The sequence below is a fragment of the Carlito syrichta genome, unplaced genomic scaffold (assembly GCF_000164805.1).
Source record: "Carlito syrichta isolate Samal-C Ts95f unplaced genomic scaffold, Tarsius_syrichta-2.0.1 Scaffold316392, whole genome shotgun sequence".
NCBI lineage: Eukaryota > Metazoa > Chordata > Mammalia > Primates > Tarsiidae > Carlito > Carlito syrichta.
The window spans coordinates 137,198-157,758 of NW_007260488.1; the positions used below are offsets into that span (position 1 = coordinate 137,198).

General features: G+C 44.9%; 1 protein-coding gene across 1 annotated transcript in view; it reads right to left on the bottom strand.

Moving 5' to 3' along the window:
* Positions 1–10,371, bottom strand: part of SLC41A3 (solute carrier family 41 member 3) — a 61,896-nt gene extending 51,525 nt beyond the window's left edge. Inside the window, 2 exon segments of the mRNA XM_021707136.1 lie at positions 1,270–1,425; positions 10,077–10,371. Of these exon segments, the coding sequence (XP_021562811.1) occupies positions 1,270–1,425; positions 10,077–10,349 (429 nt within the window). The 5' untranslated portion in view covers positions 10,350–10,371.
* Positions 10,372–20,561: the final 10,190 nt, after the last annotated feature.

Genomic DNA, 20,561 nt, shown 5'->3' on the forward strand with positions numbered 1-20,561 from the left:
CCCCACCCTCACCCCCGCCCAGGAAGAATGACTGACTGTCTCCTCTTCCATCACAAGCAAACATCTGCTTGTTTGCCACGACCTCCATTCCCTGTCCGGCTCTCCGGACTGACTGACAGAGTCTCTCTCCCCAGCGTGAGCAAGGCAGTCTTAGGGAAGGGTGACAGCTCTCAGCATGGCTCCAGGGTGAAGCTATCAGGGGAAAGAGATGGGTGTCCAGGTTGTGAGCCTAAAGAAGCACAAGCTTGCTAATGGTGAGCTGGGCCCTGAGAGGGGGTTGAGTGTCCCTTCTCCTGAGTCGGGCAAGCAAAAGCCACCTGGAAGGAACTGTGAGCTGACATTTGGAGGTTGGGTGGCCTGGCGTGTACTGACCACCCCTCCGACTCAAAGACAGGCGCACAGGGAGGTACTGGGAGGCCATTAGGCAGAAGAGGTGTATACACGTGGGAACATGCAATGATGAGATGTCCTCATGGTTAAAAAATTAAATTTAAATTTACAGATTAAAAAGAAGTATTATATAGTGTGCTCTTGTATGTCTATATATGTACATAGATAATACCTTGATAGATGCACAGTAGAATACTGACACAGATGATAGACGCCCTTCCTTCATCATGTATATATTTTTTCTAGTTTTTCTAAAAGACCACACCAACTATGAAAAATGTCTAAGTACACAGGACAAAAAGTTTCACAAGAATTCACACGTTTTCTGAACAAAGCACAGGGGATATATAGACTGTGAGGAGAGGAGCGAACTTATTTCAATAAACACCTCTGCCAGATGGAGACCACCACACCCTGCTCACCCGGACCCCTATGCTGGGCTCTGAACTTGTCCTCCCACCAGGGGCTGCATAGAGATTCTGGAGGGGTCGGCCTGTTCCAGCTCTGCCTGGAACTGGTGGCACCCATCACCCCAGGGGGACCACAGCACACATGTGCTCAGTCACCTGGACTTCAAAACTCTGTGAAGCAGTGGCATCCATCTCCCCATCTTATATATGGGGAAACCAAGGCAGAAAACAACAGAATACCCACCCTGGTAAGTGGCAGACCCTGCCTAATGAGCCCACATTCAGTGGAAGGACCCTACTGCCAGCCCTGCTGACACGGAACACTCACAGGCAGCAAGGCCAGCTCAGGACTGCTGCCTACCCTGGAGACCCCTCCTGTCCCCGGCCTGCCCTGTCTGTCGTGCCAGGAAACCCTGGTCCCCGTTCTCCCTGGTCCCACCCCCAGCACCCTCAGACACCTCATACGCACTTGGACAGTGTTCATCACCAGGCCAGCCGTCATCATGCCCAAGCCAGAAATCAGAATGGGCACCACGACCTGGCATGCGACAGTGAGGAAAGACTCAGGGAAGACCCCGTGGGGGGACCGAGTGAGCTCACAGCGGAAACCTCGCAGCTTCTTGCCCTGAAAGCAAAACTCCAAGTTCAGCTGGGTGACCACCATGCTCAGGCCATGCACCACATTCCCAGGAGCAGGAAGTCCTCTCTCTTCTCAGCCCACACCAGGACACGCTTGGAAGAAGTGCAGGCAAGCACAGGCTTCTCAGTTGCCAGGTGCAGCAGCCCTTCAGTTGAGGGCCGGCAAAAGGGAGGAACAAAGGCCAGTGTGGCTCAGGGTCTCACTCCAGAGACTCTGCCAGCCCCTGCTGTCCCCTCCCCAAAGGCCAGGCTCTCCTCAGAGTGGCTGTGTGTCAGCCAGGACCTCCCTCGGCTGGCCTGCCACAGAGGCTCACTGTCCCTCGGCACTGACCTTGACAGTGTCTGGCAGGCCTGCCCACACGAGCTCAGGCTGGACAGAAAGCCAGAGCCCACGTGCAACCTGGCCTTGGCGAGTGCCCACAGGGAGGTCTGCTGCCTCTCCCTGCACGTGTATCCTTGGGCTGCTCTGCTCTTGGCAGAGAAGAGCCTGGAGAGAGCTCAGCACAGAGAACCTACTTCCTCGGGCCAGCTCTGCAGGCCCCAAGGAGTCTTATTCCTCAAAGTCAAGTAGTCTGTGGGCCCCCAAAAGGAAGCCATACCTATTCAGTCACCTTGAATTCAGGGGCCAGGGGCTCCTGGCCACAGGAAGAAACTGCATCCACAGAAGAAATGTGGTCCCGTTCTCTCTTCAAGGCCTGGAAGACACGTACACGTGCTTCCAAAGTAGGTTCATTTTCTTCTGCTACAATAATCAGACCAGTCCTCCTGACCACCCCTGACCCAGGGGAGAAGGAACTGGGAAGCCACCAGGGAAGTCACCGGCAATTCTATTGTTCGGTGCGTCCCCTCTGCATTCCACAGGCACCAGGAACAAAATGTCCAGCCCCGAGAGTGGGCCAAAGCAGGACTCAAGGCCACAGCTGGCAGAAGCCCAGAGCTGACAGTCAGACTCACATCCACTGACCCCCAGGATACTCATCTGGTCTAGGCCTCACTTCTGCTCCTACTGTTAAATTACTGCCCTCTGGGACACCTTGCCTGGTTCTCCTCCATTGGACAGTCTATCCACACTCAAGTCCAAACCCCATAACCTGGAGTCCACAGCCCTCACCAGTCTGGATCCTACTGGCCTCCTTGTAACTATCCCCTTCCCCACAAACTCAAGCCAAACTTCCTCGCCTGTTCCCCTCAGGCCCCTCATCCTCCTCTCGCGGAATCTTTGTTTACACCCTTCATTCAATAGATGATTCTAAGCCCCTTACAGAGGTCAGACATCACGGGCCCTAAACTCCTTCGTACTCTTCCCACCGAGGGTTGGAGTTTCTGTCCTTTCCCTTCGCTCTGTGACTGGTGGCTTGACCAGCTCTATGTCAGTCCACTTCGGGGCCTGGATCTTAAGAAACTGCCAGCTTCTGGCCAGGCATGGTGGCTCAGCCTGTAATCCCAGCACTTTGGGAGGATGAGGCAAGTGGATTGCCTGAGCCCACGGGTTCAAAACCAGCCCAGGCAACTTGACAAGACCTCGTCTCTACAATAAATCAAAAAAATTAGCCGGGCATGGTAACGCACACCTATGGTTCCAGCTACTTGGAAGCCTGAGGCGGAAGTATCGCCAGAGCCCAGCAGATCGACACTGGGTAGCCGTAAGCGTGCCACTGAACTCGAGTCTGGACAATGGAGTGAGACTTTGACTCAAAAAAGAAAAAGAAAAAAGAAAAAGAAACAGTCAGCTTCCAAATCCTATCTCTTGGGAGGTTCACGCTCAAAACCCAGCTACCCTACTGTGAGGAGACCAAGTGGTCACCTGGAGAGGCCACATGTTGGAGGTCCAGCCAAGAGCCCAGCTGAAGTTCCAGGTAACACCCAGCGGCATTTGCCAGTCATGTGCATTCACTGTTTGGGGCTGGGCCCACACCTAGAAAGCCCAGCAGTTGCTGCACAGGGCAGGTGGCTGTCCTCCTCACTGAGCCCTGCCCAGCCTACAGATTTGTGGTCAAACTGAACCACTAAGTTTTGGTGTGCTTGGTCACATAGTGGTAGATAACTGGAACATTTGGGGAGCCTCATCCTCACCCTTGATTTTGCTTATCTCAGATGTACCAACAATTGTCAAATCTTTCTAGCCTAGACCTCCCCCCTGAGCTCTCGGGCCATATACCTAAGCCCCTCATAGGGAGGGACCAGTGCCTCAACTCAGGCAGTCGTTTCCTCGTGATTGTTTCCTCCTAACCTGCCTCTCCCATGCTGTCTGCCTCGAAAAAGGTTCTCCCAGAAACACAAGCCTTACTCTGACCCCAACCACCTCAGCCCCACATCCCATCCACCTGTCCCCACTCACTCCCATGGCTGTTCCCTCCACTCTGGCCTCCAGACACTGCCTTGTGACACTTATGACCCCAGCCCTTCTCTTGCCAGAACCAGTGTACATGTCCCGCGTGCACAACCCACACACACACTCTGCGGATGGCCCTCGCCTGACTGTCCTCGACAGCAGGCGGCTCACTGCCCGCAAAGAGGCATCCAGGGCCCTTTATGATTCGGGAAGACGTGGCCGTCTCAGCCTTCTCTCTTTATCGTATGCAGTCATACATAGTCACAGAAGGAACTTCTCCCGGACGCTCACGTGGGCCATGCCTGTGTTCCTCCCCTCCTCTGTCGGCCAGCACATCGCCCGGGCTAAACTTCGACTAGGTTTCATGGTCGACTGAAGTTTCTCCTCATCTCTGAGACCTCGTCTCTGGACTTCCCAGCCAGAGGAGAACAACTGTCTTCCCAGAATTTCCAACGTACTTTCTCTGAAAGAAGGCCCCACATTTGCCTCACAGAAGCATGAGCTACAGGTGGATGTGCCCTCTCTTCCTGGAGTGTGTGCCTCCTGAGAATGGAGCCCGCCTTACTCTCTGCTGCAATCTCAAAAGCAGGGGGCATTATGAAGACTCTGCTCCACAAAGTAGTGCTTAGGGCCTGATATCGTCCAGCTGCTGGTCTAAATGCCAGGGTACATCTGCGAGCCAAAAAGACATGTTTGCATTTTCCAGTTTAGCAAATAGTCACAAAAGTAAAAATGTAACGATGATCTTTGCTACATGTTCTGAAGAAAAGCCAAGGGATGACAAGCTCACAGAAGGTGCAACTACATGCAAGCACTCCGTAACCTGCAAGTGAACGAAGGATCTGTTGCTCCCTTTGTGCAGCCACCTGTATTTCTCAAAGCCCTTTCACGTGCAATCCACCCCTGGACTCTCAAAACACACCTGGGATGTTCACACAGGTACAGCATTCCGTTTTTGCAAATGAGAACACAAAGGCCCTGAGAGGGTATTCCCAAGATCACACCATGAGTTGGTATCAGAGGAGGCCTAAGACCTGCACCTCTGACTCTCCACCCACTCCCGCTCCTGCCTGCCAAAGCTGCCACTGCCGGTCATCCATGGTTAGGATCATTTTGCTCAAACAGAATGCTGAAACATTAGGAGGCTCAGAGAAACAGTATGTTTCTGAGAAAAGCATTGCAGATATTAACTGGTTCAAGGGGATTCGCCGGCTAAAGACAGAAGCCCACTAGGCTGGCTCAGTTTCTCTGGCTGTTCAGCACTGATAGCAAGACGCCCATTCCCGAGGCACACAGCTGAGCAGCTGCCAGACAAATGGCGACAGAGCGAGGCCCTGACTCAAAAATAAATAAATACACTACAATACAATAAACCGTCACCAGAAGCAAATAAAAGAATGTAATCATATGAGAAAAATGACTTTCCTACAAAACTTGAGAACAAAACATGTCAACACAGCTCACTGGGTCATAATCCAGAAAATAAAAAATGTGATCTTAAAAACAGTTCAGTAGCACAGCAGAATATTCCCCAAGAAAGAGCTTGAACTGGATGCCAGGCTACACTGAGCAGCAGGCAGACTCTAGGTCCCCATCAGGCGGCTTCCAAGTGACTCTAAACTAGTCTCCTCTCTGGTCCTCCAGCCCACCCCACAGCCGGAGACACGAGCGGGTGGGAGGAGACACTGGTGTTCAGCCCACCCAAGGAGCACCCGAAGCGCTTCTGCAACAGGCAGTCTAGGTCCCAGCACAGACACAGGAACAGCACCAAGGGCTGGGGCCTGGGCATCAGGACCACTGATGTCTTCCCATCCCCTAGTTCTTACCGGGAGTGGTGTGTCTTCTGGGGAGGGTCCATGGAGAGCAGGCGGGGGGCTCTGGAATGAACACCACCCTTCCTAGCTTTCATTTCTGACTCTGCAGTGGGAAGCGTTCATGTTCCTGGGAGCAGTTTCCAGACACAGTGTCCGATTCTTTTCTCAGGGTCACCTTCAGTCTGGGCAGCTTCTGAGTCAGAGGGTCATTCTTAAGAGCATGGATTCTTCTCCTGTCTTGTTCATGTCTCGGGGATCAGGCCAGCTAAATTTTAAGTAACTGTTAAGGTTCTTCTTTACTTCCTGCCTCTGACCTTGACTGGCAGAACCCACCCGCAGGTAAAGACAAAGGCACGAGTGCCCTTGTCCAGTCCCACCAGGCTGGCCAGCACCTGCAGTCTCTCCAAGCAGCCCCTTCGGCCACTCAGGCTTGCAGCACCTCTTCCTCGGCCCCCCTCTGAAGGGTCACTCCCACCACACACTGAGGCCTCACTGCTATCGACCCTCACTGCTATCAACAATGACTCCTGTACCTGCTATCTGGCTCACCCTTCTAGGGAGAGCCAACGAGCCAGGGCCTGTCTGCCCAGACCACAGCATACACAGTGTATGTTGCCTGAATGAGTGAGTGCGTGAATGAATGAATGGATGATGGACAAGTAAACAGAAATAAGATGAAAAGGAAACCAAGTTTGCCTTCTACTGGTGGAGGGGTGTGAGGCTGAAAACGACTACCATGACAGGCTGCCACAATGTCTGGTAGTCAGGAGGGCCTTGGACAGCCCCTCCCCAAATTCCCTCCCAACTTGTTCCTGCAGGTAAGGTTCCCAGAATGCTCCTAACCCCAGGGCAGACACTGACCCTCCTTATCCCAGAGTTGCAGGCTTCAGTTCCTGCAACCCTGTGGAATTACACAAACCAGCAGGAACAGGGGATCCTCGCCCTCTTGCTGTAACAAAGCCTGCCCCCACAGCCCCAGCTGGCTCGCTCTGCTCCCATACAGCCCTGTGAGGCATGCAGTGTCCCCATTTCCAGGCTGTGAGTACGTGGGACTAACAAACTGCTGTGGCCCTCACCTCCACCATCCCCAGAACCCTGGAGCGGGACACCCTGCCCCATCAAGGCGGTGAGGGGAAGGCAATCCTAGCAAGCAGGCCTCACCAACTCCTGCGCCCCCCACAGTCTTCTCTCTGTGCCCACAGAGAACTCCCCTCCCGCCAACCTGCTTGCCTCCTGGACTTTCCAGCCTGCCCCATGTCTTTGTAAGGCCATGACTGCTGCCTGAAGATTAGCTGTTCTTCACAGCATGTGCACATAATGATCATCCCACCCCACCTTCATGGAGCCCAAGACCTGCCCATGGCCCTGCTTCTGATTTTCTGGAGACTGCTGGCATTCCTGCCTGCTCCATGCATTCCATTTTTAGTCCAGTAATTTTGTTGGACTAAAAAAAGGAGATGGGCTGGGCATGAGGCTCACACCTGTAACTGCAGTGCTTTGGGAGGCCAAAGCCAGAAGATTGTTTGAGCCCGAGAGTTCAAGACCAGCCTAGGTAACATAGCAAGACCTTGGGTCACCACAAAAAAAAGTCAAGAAATCAGCTGGGCATGGGAGTGTGTACCTGTAATCCCAGCTACTCAGGAAGCTGAGGCAGGAAGATCACTTGCGCCCAGAAGATCAAGGCTGAGGTGAGCCATAAGCATGCCACTGCACTCCAGCCTGGGCAACAAAATGAGGACCCAACTAAAAAAAAAGCGGGGGGAGGGAGATGAACTTGCATAAGCCTGGCCAAATCAGGTAAGCCCTCCAAAGGGATAGTTTCTTCAAGTCAAAGATGGAAGCATGGGAGGGATTCCACACAAGGGAGATTTCTCCCCTGCCTTTGGAGATAAAGGGGGCTCATGGGAAGAAATAGGAGCAGCCTCCAGAGGCTAAGGGGAGCCTCCAGAGGCTAAGAAATAGGAGCAGCCTCCCTGGCTGACAGCCAGAAAAAAACATCCTGCAACCACAAGGAATACCACAAAGAGGGAAATTATGATGACAAGAATAAGCTTAGAAGTGGATCTTGGCTGGATGCAGTGGCTTGAGCCTGTCATCCCAGCACTTTAGGAGGCCAAGGTGAGAGGACTTTGTGAACCCAGGGGTTCGAGACCAGCCTGTGCAACTTGGTGAGACCTCATCTCTACAATTAATCAAGAAAAACTAGCCGGGTATGGTGGTACATACCTATAGTTTCAGCTACTTGGAAGGCTGAGGCAGAAGCGGGTCGAGGCTGTGGTGGCTGTGAGTGTGCCACTGACTACCAGCCTGAGCGAGAGAGTGAGACTCCAACTCAAAAAAAAAAAAACGGAGAACTCAGGCTGGCCACCACCTGCATTTTAGCCTTTGAGACCCTGAGCAAAGACCCCAGACATACTATGCCTGCACTTCTAACTTACAGAACTGTGAGGTAATTATTGGGTACTATTTTAAACTGCTAAATTTGTGGTAACTTGTTATACAGCAATAGAAAACTGATACAGGTACCAAGTGTTTCCAAATCTGATTTTTTAAAGAGGAACTGAACATACAGACTTCTAATGAAAAGCTTCCATTTTTTAAATGTTTGCAACAAACTGAGCATTAAGCAACCCAACAAATCACTCTGCAGACCAATACAACATCTGTGGGCATCCACTTTGAACCCATGATGAATGCAATGTTGAGGGAGCAGACTCGCGGCAGAGTGGAGTTTTTTCTTCCTCATGTGCAGGCATGTCAAGAAAAGCGGATGGGGACCTGTGTAGGAGGCAGCTTCTGTTTCTAAGGAGGACACAGGCTCAGAGCCTTTTTAAAAAGATGAATCTGACCACATAAAAAAAAATACACAGCAAAAAGCCACCAAAAGCAAAGTCAAAAGATAAATGAAAAAACTGGAAGCATATTTATAATTCATAGCACAATTAAAGGGTCAATTTCCCTTATATATAAGGAGCAACCACTTCATAGAAATATGGGCAAAGAATAGAAACAGAAATATCAAAGATACCCAACCTTTCTCACTCGGAACAAGAAATGCATATCACACTAGAATAGACATGGTAGCCCACAGCCCTCAACACAGCCACCACGACCCTGTCACATGGTACTGATGCCTTTGGGTCATCACCCGGTCTGGAATGTGGGTTGAACCCAGTGACCCACTCTAATCAAAAGAAGCCAAAGGATGCTGTTTCTGGGATTTGGTTACAAAAGACAGTGATTTGTCTTACTAGCAGACTCTAACTTCTTCTCAGACTTCACACTCTGCTGAAGCGGATGCCATGCTGAAGACACCCACTTGAGGAGGAACTGAGGGAACACCCGCAAAGAACTGAGGCCCCCTGGTCCAACATTGGTCAGAAGTGTGACCTTGTCAGTGAGCTTGGTCGACACCTACAGCCTCAGGACAGATCCAGAAGCAGAAAACCCCATGAAACCACACCTAGATTCTTAACCCATAGCAACCATGAGATAATAAGCGTGTGCTATTAAATTAAGCTGCGATGTTTTAGGATAACTTATTAGGTGCCAAGATACTAATACAATGAAATGCAATTTTCCATCTGGTTGATGGTTATCGATCAAAAAAAGTTTCAAAATAAACTGTGGTGATAAGTGTTGAGGAACAAGCATTCCCCTGAGGTGGAAGTGCAATGGTCCCACCATGCAGCAGGCAGTTTGGCGATGCCTATCAAAGTCACAAATGCGTGTACTCTTTGATCCAACAATTCTACTTGCAACAACTTTCCTACTCATTTGTTCAGAAATGTATAAAATTCTCAAGATCATTCACTGCAGCATTTGTTAGTGATATTATTTAAGTTCATGGGCTGAATTGTGTTACCATAAAACTGTATATGCTGAAGTTCTAACACCCAGCACCTCAGAACATGACTGTTTCTGGAGACAGGGTCTTTAAGAGGTAATTAACTTAAAATGAAGTCATTAAGGGTGGTCCTGATCTAGTATGTCTTGTGTTTCTATTAGAAAGGCAGATTAGGACACAGACACACACACACAGGGAAGACTAGGCAAAGACGGTCACAAGCCAGAAAGACCTCAGAGGGAACCATGCAAGCCTCCAGAACTATAAGAAAATACGTTTCTATTGTTTAAGTCTCCCAGTCTATAGTACTTTGTTATGGCAATCCTAGCTAGTTTATTTAACCTAGGGAAATGGTTAAATAAACATTAGTATATCGATACAATGAGATTACACCATGTCTAAAATCCTTAAGTCCAATTCTAGATATTTCAGTTATACGAGTTAATGACAAATTGTCTTTTAAAGGTTGAATTTAGTCTCTGTCACCAGAAACTAAAATAATCTTGCCCGATATACAGAAAAAATGGCATGTGAGGATGTGAGACCTACCACAGATCCTTTAGACTGAACATAACGTTCATACCTACTCTTTAAGTGACACTAGATACTGCCCCCTCCCCCATCTCCATTTAGTGCCCTCTTACCTGGAAATAGTGCAGAAGCACACCAGCCCAGGACAGCCCCAGGCCTGCAAACATGAAGGGCACAGTCACCTGAAGACCAATCGACAAGGCAGTTTCCCTGCTGGGTTCAGTCTCCAGTGGTTTGGGGGTCACTCTTTGGCTGTCAGAAATGCTCAGAGGTCCACCTTCTGAAGCTACAGTGAGTTCTTCTGTGCTGAGGGAGTGTGGTGGCCGCAGCTTCCCTGGCCTGCCACAGCCGTCTGGCCTCCGCTGTCGGGTCTCTGTCCCATCCATCTGGGCACAGCTGAGTGCCTGGCAGCCCTAATCTAGGAGACACAAAGCAACAGGAGCTGTAGGGAGGAGTTCCTGGCCCCTAGGGGACCAACACCCTAGGACCACTCAGGTCCTCTGTCCAGCCCATGGTTGGCATCATCCCATCCAATCCACAGCCCTTCACTCAGTGCTTGTGTGGCAGAGAGGGGCTAAAAACAGTTAAAATGATTCCTTTTTAAAAAACAACCTGCAAGCTCCAAACCTGCTAGACATGGGATATGAGAAAACCAAATAGCCACAAGCCGCTTTCCTGTAAGTGCAAGATAGTAATCGATTCACAACCTTATCCCCCCATTCTCTCTTCGTAAAATTATTAGTTTACAACCCAACCCCTGCTTGTCATGTATATCCTGGAGACAATCTGTTCTTTGAAAATCTGGTTTTGCTAAATACAACCTTACAAATTCCAAAAAAAAATGTATAGCCATACAACCTGACCCTCTCCCTTACCTAAACTAACAGATAAAACCCCTCTCCTCTTTCTTGGGGTTGCTCAGCCTTGGAGCATTAGCCTGCTGAGTTGTGCCACCACTAATAAAACACTGCTTCCTAAGACAGCCTCGGTGTCATGGTCTCTGTTTTCCTGCAACACTTGCTCCACTGACCTCCTGCAACCCAAAATTCCAATCATTTGGTGTTTAATACGCATGGATAAGAAGAAAGCATACATACAGAAGCGAGTAGTAAACATACACGAATTGAAATCAGCAATAAAGGGCTTCTGAAAATCCTTTCCTCCATAAAAATAAGAAAAAAAAACAGCAAAAACTATGAGAATCCATTTTTTCAGAACTCTAGAAATTAACCAAAGATCTTCAGCAACCCAGGGAGTATCTATTTAAGAAAAACTGCTCAATCTAAACAAGAACTGCCAAATTTTAACATGCATGAGGTCAGTGACATTCTAACTTGTTTCAGTCTCACTGCCTACTCTCCAACCTCGCAAACTAACAGCCCATCGCAAACTTGGTATCCACCAGCAGTCCAGAGGGCATAGAATGGGGCTGTAGTTCTTTCAAATACCCTTTCCCAAGTATTATTATTTGACACATCTGGAGTCTCCTGAAAGACCTGACTTGTAGAGCTATCCATAATTCACCCCATGTGGAGATCATAAGCACAAAAACCCTTTGCCCTGGGGGAAGTTATTTGAAAACAATTATAGACACAGTAGGTTAGCAGCTGTGGTAAATAAGAAACTAACAAAAATGCTTAAATGAAAAAGCTGGGGAATGAGATGTCAATGAGGCTTTTGAAATGTAATCCTGCGCCTTTGGGAGGCTGAGGTGAGTGGATTGCCTGAGCCCGTAGGTTTGAAACCCGCCTGGGCAACTTGGCGAGACTTCATCTCTACAATAAATCAAAAAATTAGCCGGGCATGGTAGCGCGCACCTGTAGTTCCCGCTACTGGAAGGCTGAGGCAGAAGGATCGCCGGAGCCCAGCAGGTCGAGGCTGCAGTGGCCGGAAGCGGCCACTGCACTCCAGTCTGGGCAACAGAGTGAGACTCCAACTCAAAAAAAAAAAAAGAAAGAAAATTTCTCCCACACCTGGGCATCTAAAAGGCCACCCACGGATTGTGCTCATTCTCAGGACCCGGCACACGCTCAGGAAACGTCTAGGAAGGCTGCATGCTTTCATCTTCCTGGAGGCTTTGTACAAGCAGGAGGTGAAAGCTAAGGAAGAGCCCTCAAGTGCCTGACTGAATGTCAAGGGTGTGCCCAAACACGCACACAAAGCACCCTAGTAAAGTCTGGGAGATGTACTGCTTCTCAGCATAGAGGTCAAGGAAATCTATCCTCAATCATTAGCTGACCACGAAGCAGAAATTTCAGGGGCTACATACAACAAAGATTGGGGTATGCTTGCAGAATTTATTCAGAAAGATCGCTAAACAAACAATAACAACAAGCATCAACAACAAACCCTGGGAAGAGGGAAGAATCTGATCACCAAAGTTGCCATGTGATTCAGTTTTCAAAAAAATATATGAGGCATGCAAAGAAATAATAAAGGACGGCCATAAACAGGAAAAAGTAATTAATAGAGACTATCCCTGAGTAAGTCCAGATATTGAACTAATTAGACAAAAACTTTGAACTATTTTAAATATGTTCAAAGAACTTAAGGAATCATGTCTAAAGAACTAAATTAAAATGAAGCCATTAGGGTGGTCCTAAGCCAAAATGACTGGTGTTCTTATAATAAAGGGAGATTAGGACACTGTGTAATCAAATATGTAATCTAAATATGAAGACAAAAATTATTTTTAATCAAATTCACAATATAAGCATGGAGATAAAAATTATTCTGTAAAATTACCAAATAGAAATTCCAGAGTTGTAAAATACAACAACTGGAATGTAAAATTTGTTAGCTAAGCTAAGAGCTGATCTGAGCAGGAAGAATATAAAGAATCACTGAACTGACAGATAAATCAAGAGAGATTATTCAGTCTTGATACAGAGACCCACTAATATCTGTCCATATTGCCATAGCCCCTAGAGAAGGGCAATGCAAGGGTTCAAGCGCTCCTGCACATCCCTGGGCACATCACTGAGAGTCCCCTTATCTTCTATGTACTCCCTGCAGACTACGCCCAAAGATATAAATCCCTATTCACTCTCTTTCTTAATAGTCACAGGTTTGAACAATATAGTATCAGTGTAATTGTAAATCTTGTGATTTGCATAATTTCCGCAATGCATGATGTCTCTGGCCTTGTAAACTTCTTTACTCTAAATGTCACTATCTAAATGTAAAACGCAGCTGTAACTTAAGTTCTATACAATGCTCTGCTGGTCACAGGGCTAATGTATAGATACCAACAACTCTGGACTGTAAATGTGAACTGCAAGGCCTGAAGGGTAGGCAGAACTATTTTAGAAAGACCTCAAGTCCACCTCTGCTCCCTGGATTCGAATTCAGAAATAAACTTCTTTCTACCAGTTCCCTGCCCCTTTGATTTATCCATAGTAAGGGGGAGCAGCTGAGCATTACTTGGACCAATACAGTCTGAAGGACAGAAATGAAAAAGAAAAAAGAAAAATGAGCAGGGCCTCAAAGAACTTGATAGAATATCAAGTATACCAAATGAACACAATGGAATGTTCCTAGAAAATTAGGAGAAAGAAAATGGGGTAAAAAGATTAGCTGAAGAAATTATGGGCAAACACTTTCCTAATTTGACGAAAACACTACCTTCCATATCCAAAAAGTTTAACAAATTCCAAGTGAGATAAACAAATAAATCATACCAAAAAACCAGGAAGAACTCAGTAAATCATGCACAAGGGATCCTCTGTGAAAGAACAGACTGAGAGCAGGAAGCCATTTTTTATCTTATTCTTAAACCCTAACATAATGATGGGAAAGTGGAGGCTATGTCCTGGAAAAATGCATTTTTTTATCTTGTTTCTAAACCCTAACACAGTGATGAGAAAGTAGAAGCTGTTTTGGAGAAATGCATATTTTAGGTAATGATTAACTCTGCCAACTTTGTCTTTTCAGAAACACAGACTCCTTAAGCATGACCAGTATCTACCCGTTGGATATTCAGTGCATGGTGACCAGGAACCCCTCAGGATTTTCTGTCCAGACTTCCTGGTGTTGGGCTTCGGAGGTGTCTCATAGCTTTTTGGGGACCTGGCAGAAGTGGCAATCAAGATTGCCTCGAGTAAAGGGAGCTTACAAGGCCTAAGGCATCATGCATTAGGCAAAAGTTATGCAAATCATAAAACTTGTGATTACAAAAGCTATGCAGATCGCAGGACTGCCCACTGGGAATGCATTGGAGATAAGGGGAAATGCACCCTCCATTAGCTTTAAGAAATGTTATTCAGGAATGTACAGGAGCACTGGGATCCTTATCGCACCCTTCTCTAGGTACTGTGATAATGCGGTCGGACATTAGTGGGTCTCTGTGTCACAGGGTCTCCAAGACATTCGCAGATGGTCATTAAGGAAGTCATGGCAGTCATGCCTACCTGACTGCAACACCTCCAAGGGAAAGGATTTAAGACAGGGCTCAGGAGGCTATGGGCCACACTCATCTACAGTGTAGGCCCACTTCCTGTCTGTGGGAAGTGAACCTTTCTTAAATAAATCTTTTCTTCTTTCACCTTTTTGTGTGTTGCAATTCTTTGCATTACTCGGATCTCTGGTTGGCAGCACACACCTCCAGCACACCGCCTCTGGTGGTGCTGTGCCCCTCTCCATCCATCCATTCACCCTCACCCTACTCATACCCTAACACTCTATAAAATTAACAGCGTATTTTATTCAGAAACCAGAGACCAGAAGGCACAGAGATGACATTCAAAGCACTGAAAGAACAAAACTGTCAACCAAGAATTCTATAACCAGCAAAATTATTCTTCAAAAATAAGGGAAATGAACGGGCTTGGTGGCTCAGCCTGTAATCCCAGCACTTTGGGAGGCCAAGGCGAGTGGATTGCCTGAGCCCGTGGGTTTGAGACCAGCCCGGGCAACTTGGCGAGACCTCATCACTGCAATAAATCAAAAACTAGCCAGGCATGGTAGTGCACGCCTGTAGTTCCAGCTACTTGGAAGGCTGAGGTGGAAGGATCGCCGGAGCCCAGCAGGTCGAGGCTACGGTGGCCAGGAGCGTGCCACTGCACTCCAGCCTGGATGACAGAGTGAGACTCCAACTCAAAAAAAAGGGAGAAATTAAGAGATTTTCAACTAAATAGACATGGAGAGAATTTGTCACAAGCACACCTTCTCCACAGGAAACACTAAAGGAAGTCTTTCAGGCTAAAATGAAAGGTCCCAGACAGTAGCTTTAATCCACTTGAAGAAATGAAGAACATCAGTGAAGGTAATTACATAGACAATTTTTTTAATATACACATATTTTTATTAGTTAACATTTTTCATCTTATCTTATTTAAAGACAACTACAGGCCAGGCTCGGTGACTTAGCCTGTAATCCCAGCACTTTGGAAGGCTGAGGGGAGTGGACTACCTGAGCCTGAGGGTTTGAGACCAGCCCGGGCAACTTGGTGAGACCTCGTCTCCATCATAAATCAAAAATTAGCTGGGCATGGTAGCTCATACCTGTAGTTCCAGCTACTTGGCTGAGGCGGGAGGATCACCGACGCCCAGCAGGTCAATGCTGGGGTGGCCGTGAGCATGCCACTGCACTCTAGCCTAGGCAACAGAGTAAGACTCCAACTCAAAAATAATAATAATAAATAAATAAAGACAACTTCATAAATCAAGTTGAAATTAAGTTATTAATCCAAGCTAGATTATTATAGACCAAAGTGCTCATTGTAATCCTCAGGGCAACCACTAAGAAAATAACAAAAAAGGTACAAAGTGACAAGAAAATAAACATGATACACTAGAATACACTTGAAAATATATATTTAATACAAGAAAGCACTAATAGAAAAACAAAGAAACAAATAAGACATGGCATATAGAAAACAAGTAACAAAATGGCAAATATAAATCCTATCTTATCAATAATTAAATATAAATAGATAGTTGAAAGTAAAAGGATTTTAAAAGATATAATATACAAACAGTTACCAAAAGATAGCTGAAGTAGTTTTATTACTCATATCAAGCAAAACAGACATTAGGACAAGAATTCTCACTACAGAAAAAGAAGGATATTTAATAATAATTGGGTCAATCTATCAAGAAGATATAACAATTACAATTATATATGTACCTAACAACAGAGCCTCAAAATACATTAAGTAAAACCTAACAGAAACGAAGGAAGAAAAAGACAATACAATAATAATAACTGGAGACTTTAATGCCTCATTTCCAATAATTGATAAACCAATTAGACAGAATATCAACAAAAGACCTAAATAACACTATAAACCAATTAGATCAAACAGACATCTGTATAACACTCCATTCAACAACAGAAGAATACGTATTCTTATTATGTGCACATGAAACATTTTGCAGACTTGAGCTATGTTAGGTGGGGGGAAAGCTTCAATAATTTAAGAGATTGAAATCAAACAAAGTATGTTTTTCATCCACACTGAAATAAAATTTAAAATCAATAACAGAAGGAAATTTAAGAAACTCACCAATATGTGGAAATTAAATAACACAGTTTTAACTAATGGGTCAAAGATGAAATTACCAAAAAAAAATTAGAAAAGTATTTGAAATAAATGGAAATAAAAATACAACATACCAAAAAATTGTGAGACATAGTAAATGCAGTGCTTAGAGGGAAGTTTATAACATAAGTGCCATTTTTTTAAGAATGAGATTAAGTAAATATATTAATCTTCTACTAAGTAACAGGAAAACTAAACCCCAACAAAAGTATAAGGTAGGAAGTAATATAGATTAGAGTGGCAATAAATAAAATGAAAAACAAAAGTAAAAGTCAACAAAACAAAAATTAGATCCTTGAAAAGATCAACTGAATTGACCCAAACTTTTAGCTAGACTGATCAAGAAAAAAAGAGAGAAGACTCAAATACTTAAGTTAGGAATGAAGAAAGGGAGCATTAATACCAAGTATACAAAAGTAAACAAAATTATAAAAGAATACTATGAATAATTAAAGCCAACAAATTTACAAGCCCAGATTAAATGTACAAATTCTCAAATACACACAAACTATCAAAACTGACTCAAGAAGAAATGAAAAACTTTAATAGGCCTATAGTTAAAGAGCTTGAATTATAATTTTAAAAACTTCCCACAAAGAAATCTACCAAGCATTTAAAGAAAAATAACACCAATCCTTCACAAACTCTCAACAACAAAATAGAGAAGGAAACACTTTTCAACTTTTTTTTTTTTTGAGGTGGAGTCTCACTCTGTCACCCAGACTGGAGTGCAGCGGCTGCTCCTGGCCACCGCAGCCTCAACCTGCTGGGCTCCGGCAATCCTTCCCCCTCAGCCTTCCAAGTAGCTGGAACTACAGGCACGCACTAGCACGCCCGGTTAATTTTTGATTTACTGTAGAGATGAGGTCTCGCCAAGTTGCCCAGGCAGGTCTCGAGCCCACGGCTAAGGCAATCCACTCACCTCAGCCTCCTAAAGGCGCGGGATTACAGGCTGAGCCACCGAGCCCGACTACTTTTCAACTTCTTGCATAAGACTAGTATAAAGACAATCCAAGAAAGCTACAGACTAATGTGCCTTATGAATACAGACACAAAATCCTCAACCAAATAATAAGGAATTCAAGCCAGTAGCATATGAAAAGGCATTTACAACATAACCAAGTGGGACTTATTTCAGGAATGCAAAGTAGAAATAGAAGAGAAGTTCCTCAACCTGATAAAGAGCATCTATGGGAAACCCACAGCTAACATACTTAATGGTAAGAAAATTAAAGCTTTCCAACTAAGATTAGGAACAAAACAATGATGTCTGCTTTTGTCACATGTAGAACTTGAGGTTCTAGCCAGTACAATTAGGCAAGAAAAAGAAATAAAAGGTACTATATACTATATAGCAGCTTGAAATGGAAGAAGTAAAACTCTCTCTATTTACAGATGACAAAATCTCATACATAGGTAATCCTAAGGAATACATACACACACACACACACACACACACACACACACACACACACACACACAAGAAAACTATTACAGCTAATAAACAGGCTCAACAAGGTTGTAGGAGACAAGGTAAACACAGTATTTGTACACACTAATAATAAACAATCCAAAAATTGAAGAAAATGGACCTTGAACATCCAATGTAATACTATAAGAAAATGACTGACAGTAGTAGGAAACTATGGGGGGGAGGGAGGTGGGATCAACGGTAGCAAATATCTGTCTGGGGATGGGGAAACACCTCTTATCAACAGGGTGCCTGAATGAAACGTATTTGTATACCTAACCATTAACTGTACCCCACAACATCATAATAAAAAATATTGATTAAAAAAAATTGAAGAAAAAAATTGCATTTGCAATAGCTTTTAAAAAACATCAGAATAAATTTAACAACCTGTACCCTAAAAACTAAAATATTATTTTATTTTTTAAAACCTAATAAATTGAAAGATTATCCTGATTCACAGATTAGAAAACTTAATATTGTTATGATGGTAATATTCCCCAAATTCATCTACAGATTCAATGCAGTCCTTATCAAAATTCCAGTGACTTTTTTTTTTTTTTTGCATAAAATGACAAGCTGTTTCTAAATCCCGTAAGGAAAAGCAAGGGAATAGAGAATTCTAAGCAATCTTTAAAAAAACAACGAAGTTGGAGGGCAGAAACTTTTTGACTTCAAAACTTACTATAAAACTACAGCAATCAAGATAGTGTGGTATTGGCAAAGAATAGACCAGTATAACAGGATTGAGAGCTCATAAATAAACCTATGCATCTATAGTCAATGGACTTTTGACAAGGCTGCAAAGACCATTCAATGGGGAAAGAATAGTCTCTTCAACAAGTGGTACTAGACAACAGGATATTCACATGCAAAAGAATGAATCTGGACCCCACCTCAAACCATACACAAAAACTAACTCAAAATAGATTAAAGATCTAAACATAAGAGCTAAAACTATAAAACACTTAGAATAAAACAGGTGTATGTCTTAGTGAATTTGGATTAGGCAATGGTTTCTTAGATGTGACAGCTTAAAGGGAAGCAATCAAAGAAAAATTTGATATATTAAATTTCATCAAAATTTGAAAGTTTTGTGTTTAAAACGGCACTATCAAGAAAGTAAAGACAAGTCAGGCATGGTGGGTCATGCCTGAAATCCCAAGCACTTTGGAAGGCAGAGGCGAGAGGATTGCCTGAGCCCAGGGGTTCAAGACCAATCTGGGCACCTTGGTAAGACCTCATCTCTACAATAAATAAAAAATTAGCCAAGTGTGGTGGTGCACACCTGTGGTTCCAGCTACTTGGAAGGCTGAGGTGGAAGGATCACCTGAGCTCAGCAGGTAGAGGCTTCAGTGGCCATGAGCGAGCCACTGCACTCCAGCCTTGGCAACAGAGTGAGAATCCAACTCAGAAAAAAAAAGTAAAGACAAACCACAAAATGTGTGAATGTTTATTTGCCAATCACGTATCTGATGGGAGTGTAGCATCCAAAATTTATAAAGAACACTTAAAACTCAACAATAAAAAGAAAACCCAGTTTAAACATTGGCAAAGGTGTTGACTAGACATTTCTCCAAAGAAGATACACAAAAGCCAATAAGCACATTAAAAGATGCTTGACATTCATTGCTAGGAAAATACAAGTCAAAACCACATGAAGATATCACTTAATGGTGGTAACTCACAGCTATAATCCCAGCACTTTGGATTGCTGAAACAGGAAAATTGCTTGAGCCCAGGAATTCAAGACCAGCCTGGGCAACACAGTGAGGCCTCTCCACAAAAAATTAGAAAGTTAGCAGGGCATGGTGGCCCACACTGGTAGCCACAGCTACTTGGGAGACTGTGATGGAAGGATCGCCTGAGCCTGGTAGACTGAGGCTGTGGTAAGCCCTAATCATGCCACTTGCACTCCAACATAGGCAAGAGAGTGATACTCAACTCAAAAAGAAAAAAAAAACCACTTAGCATAATATTTTCTTTTCTTTTTTTATTCTTATTTTCTTTGAGTCAGAGTCTCACTCCGTCACCCAGGCTGGAGTGCAGGGGCACGCTCACAGCCACCACAGCCTCGACCTGCAGATTCAGGCGATCCTTCCCCTCAGCCTTCCAAGTAGCTGGAACTATAGGCGTAAGCCACCACGCCCAGCTAAGCATAATGCTTTTAAAAGTTCATCCAAGTTGTTGCATCATTCAGTTCTTCTTCCTTTTTATATCTGAATAATATTCCATTGCATGAGCATAATATGTTTTGTTTAACCACTCATTAGGTGGTAGATATTTGGATTATTTTCACTTTTTGGCTATATGACTATTCATGTGCAAGTCTTCACATGAGCATGAGTTTTCTGTTCTACTGAACTATACATTTTTAAAGGGTGAATTTTATAGTATGCTATTTGCATCACAAAAAATTATGAATCCTTAGAGTATAATTTAAAGTGAGCACCATTATACCCCCACAAAAGTCCAGAAATGGAGCACGACCCGTCTCTTCAAACTCTCTGAGCTCCTTTCTGATAACACCTCTCCTCTCCACCAGAGGTGACCACTACCCTAACTCTGAAAAATTATCACAGTTT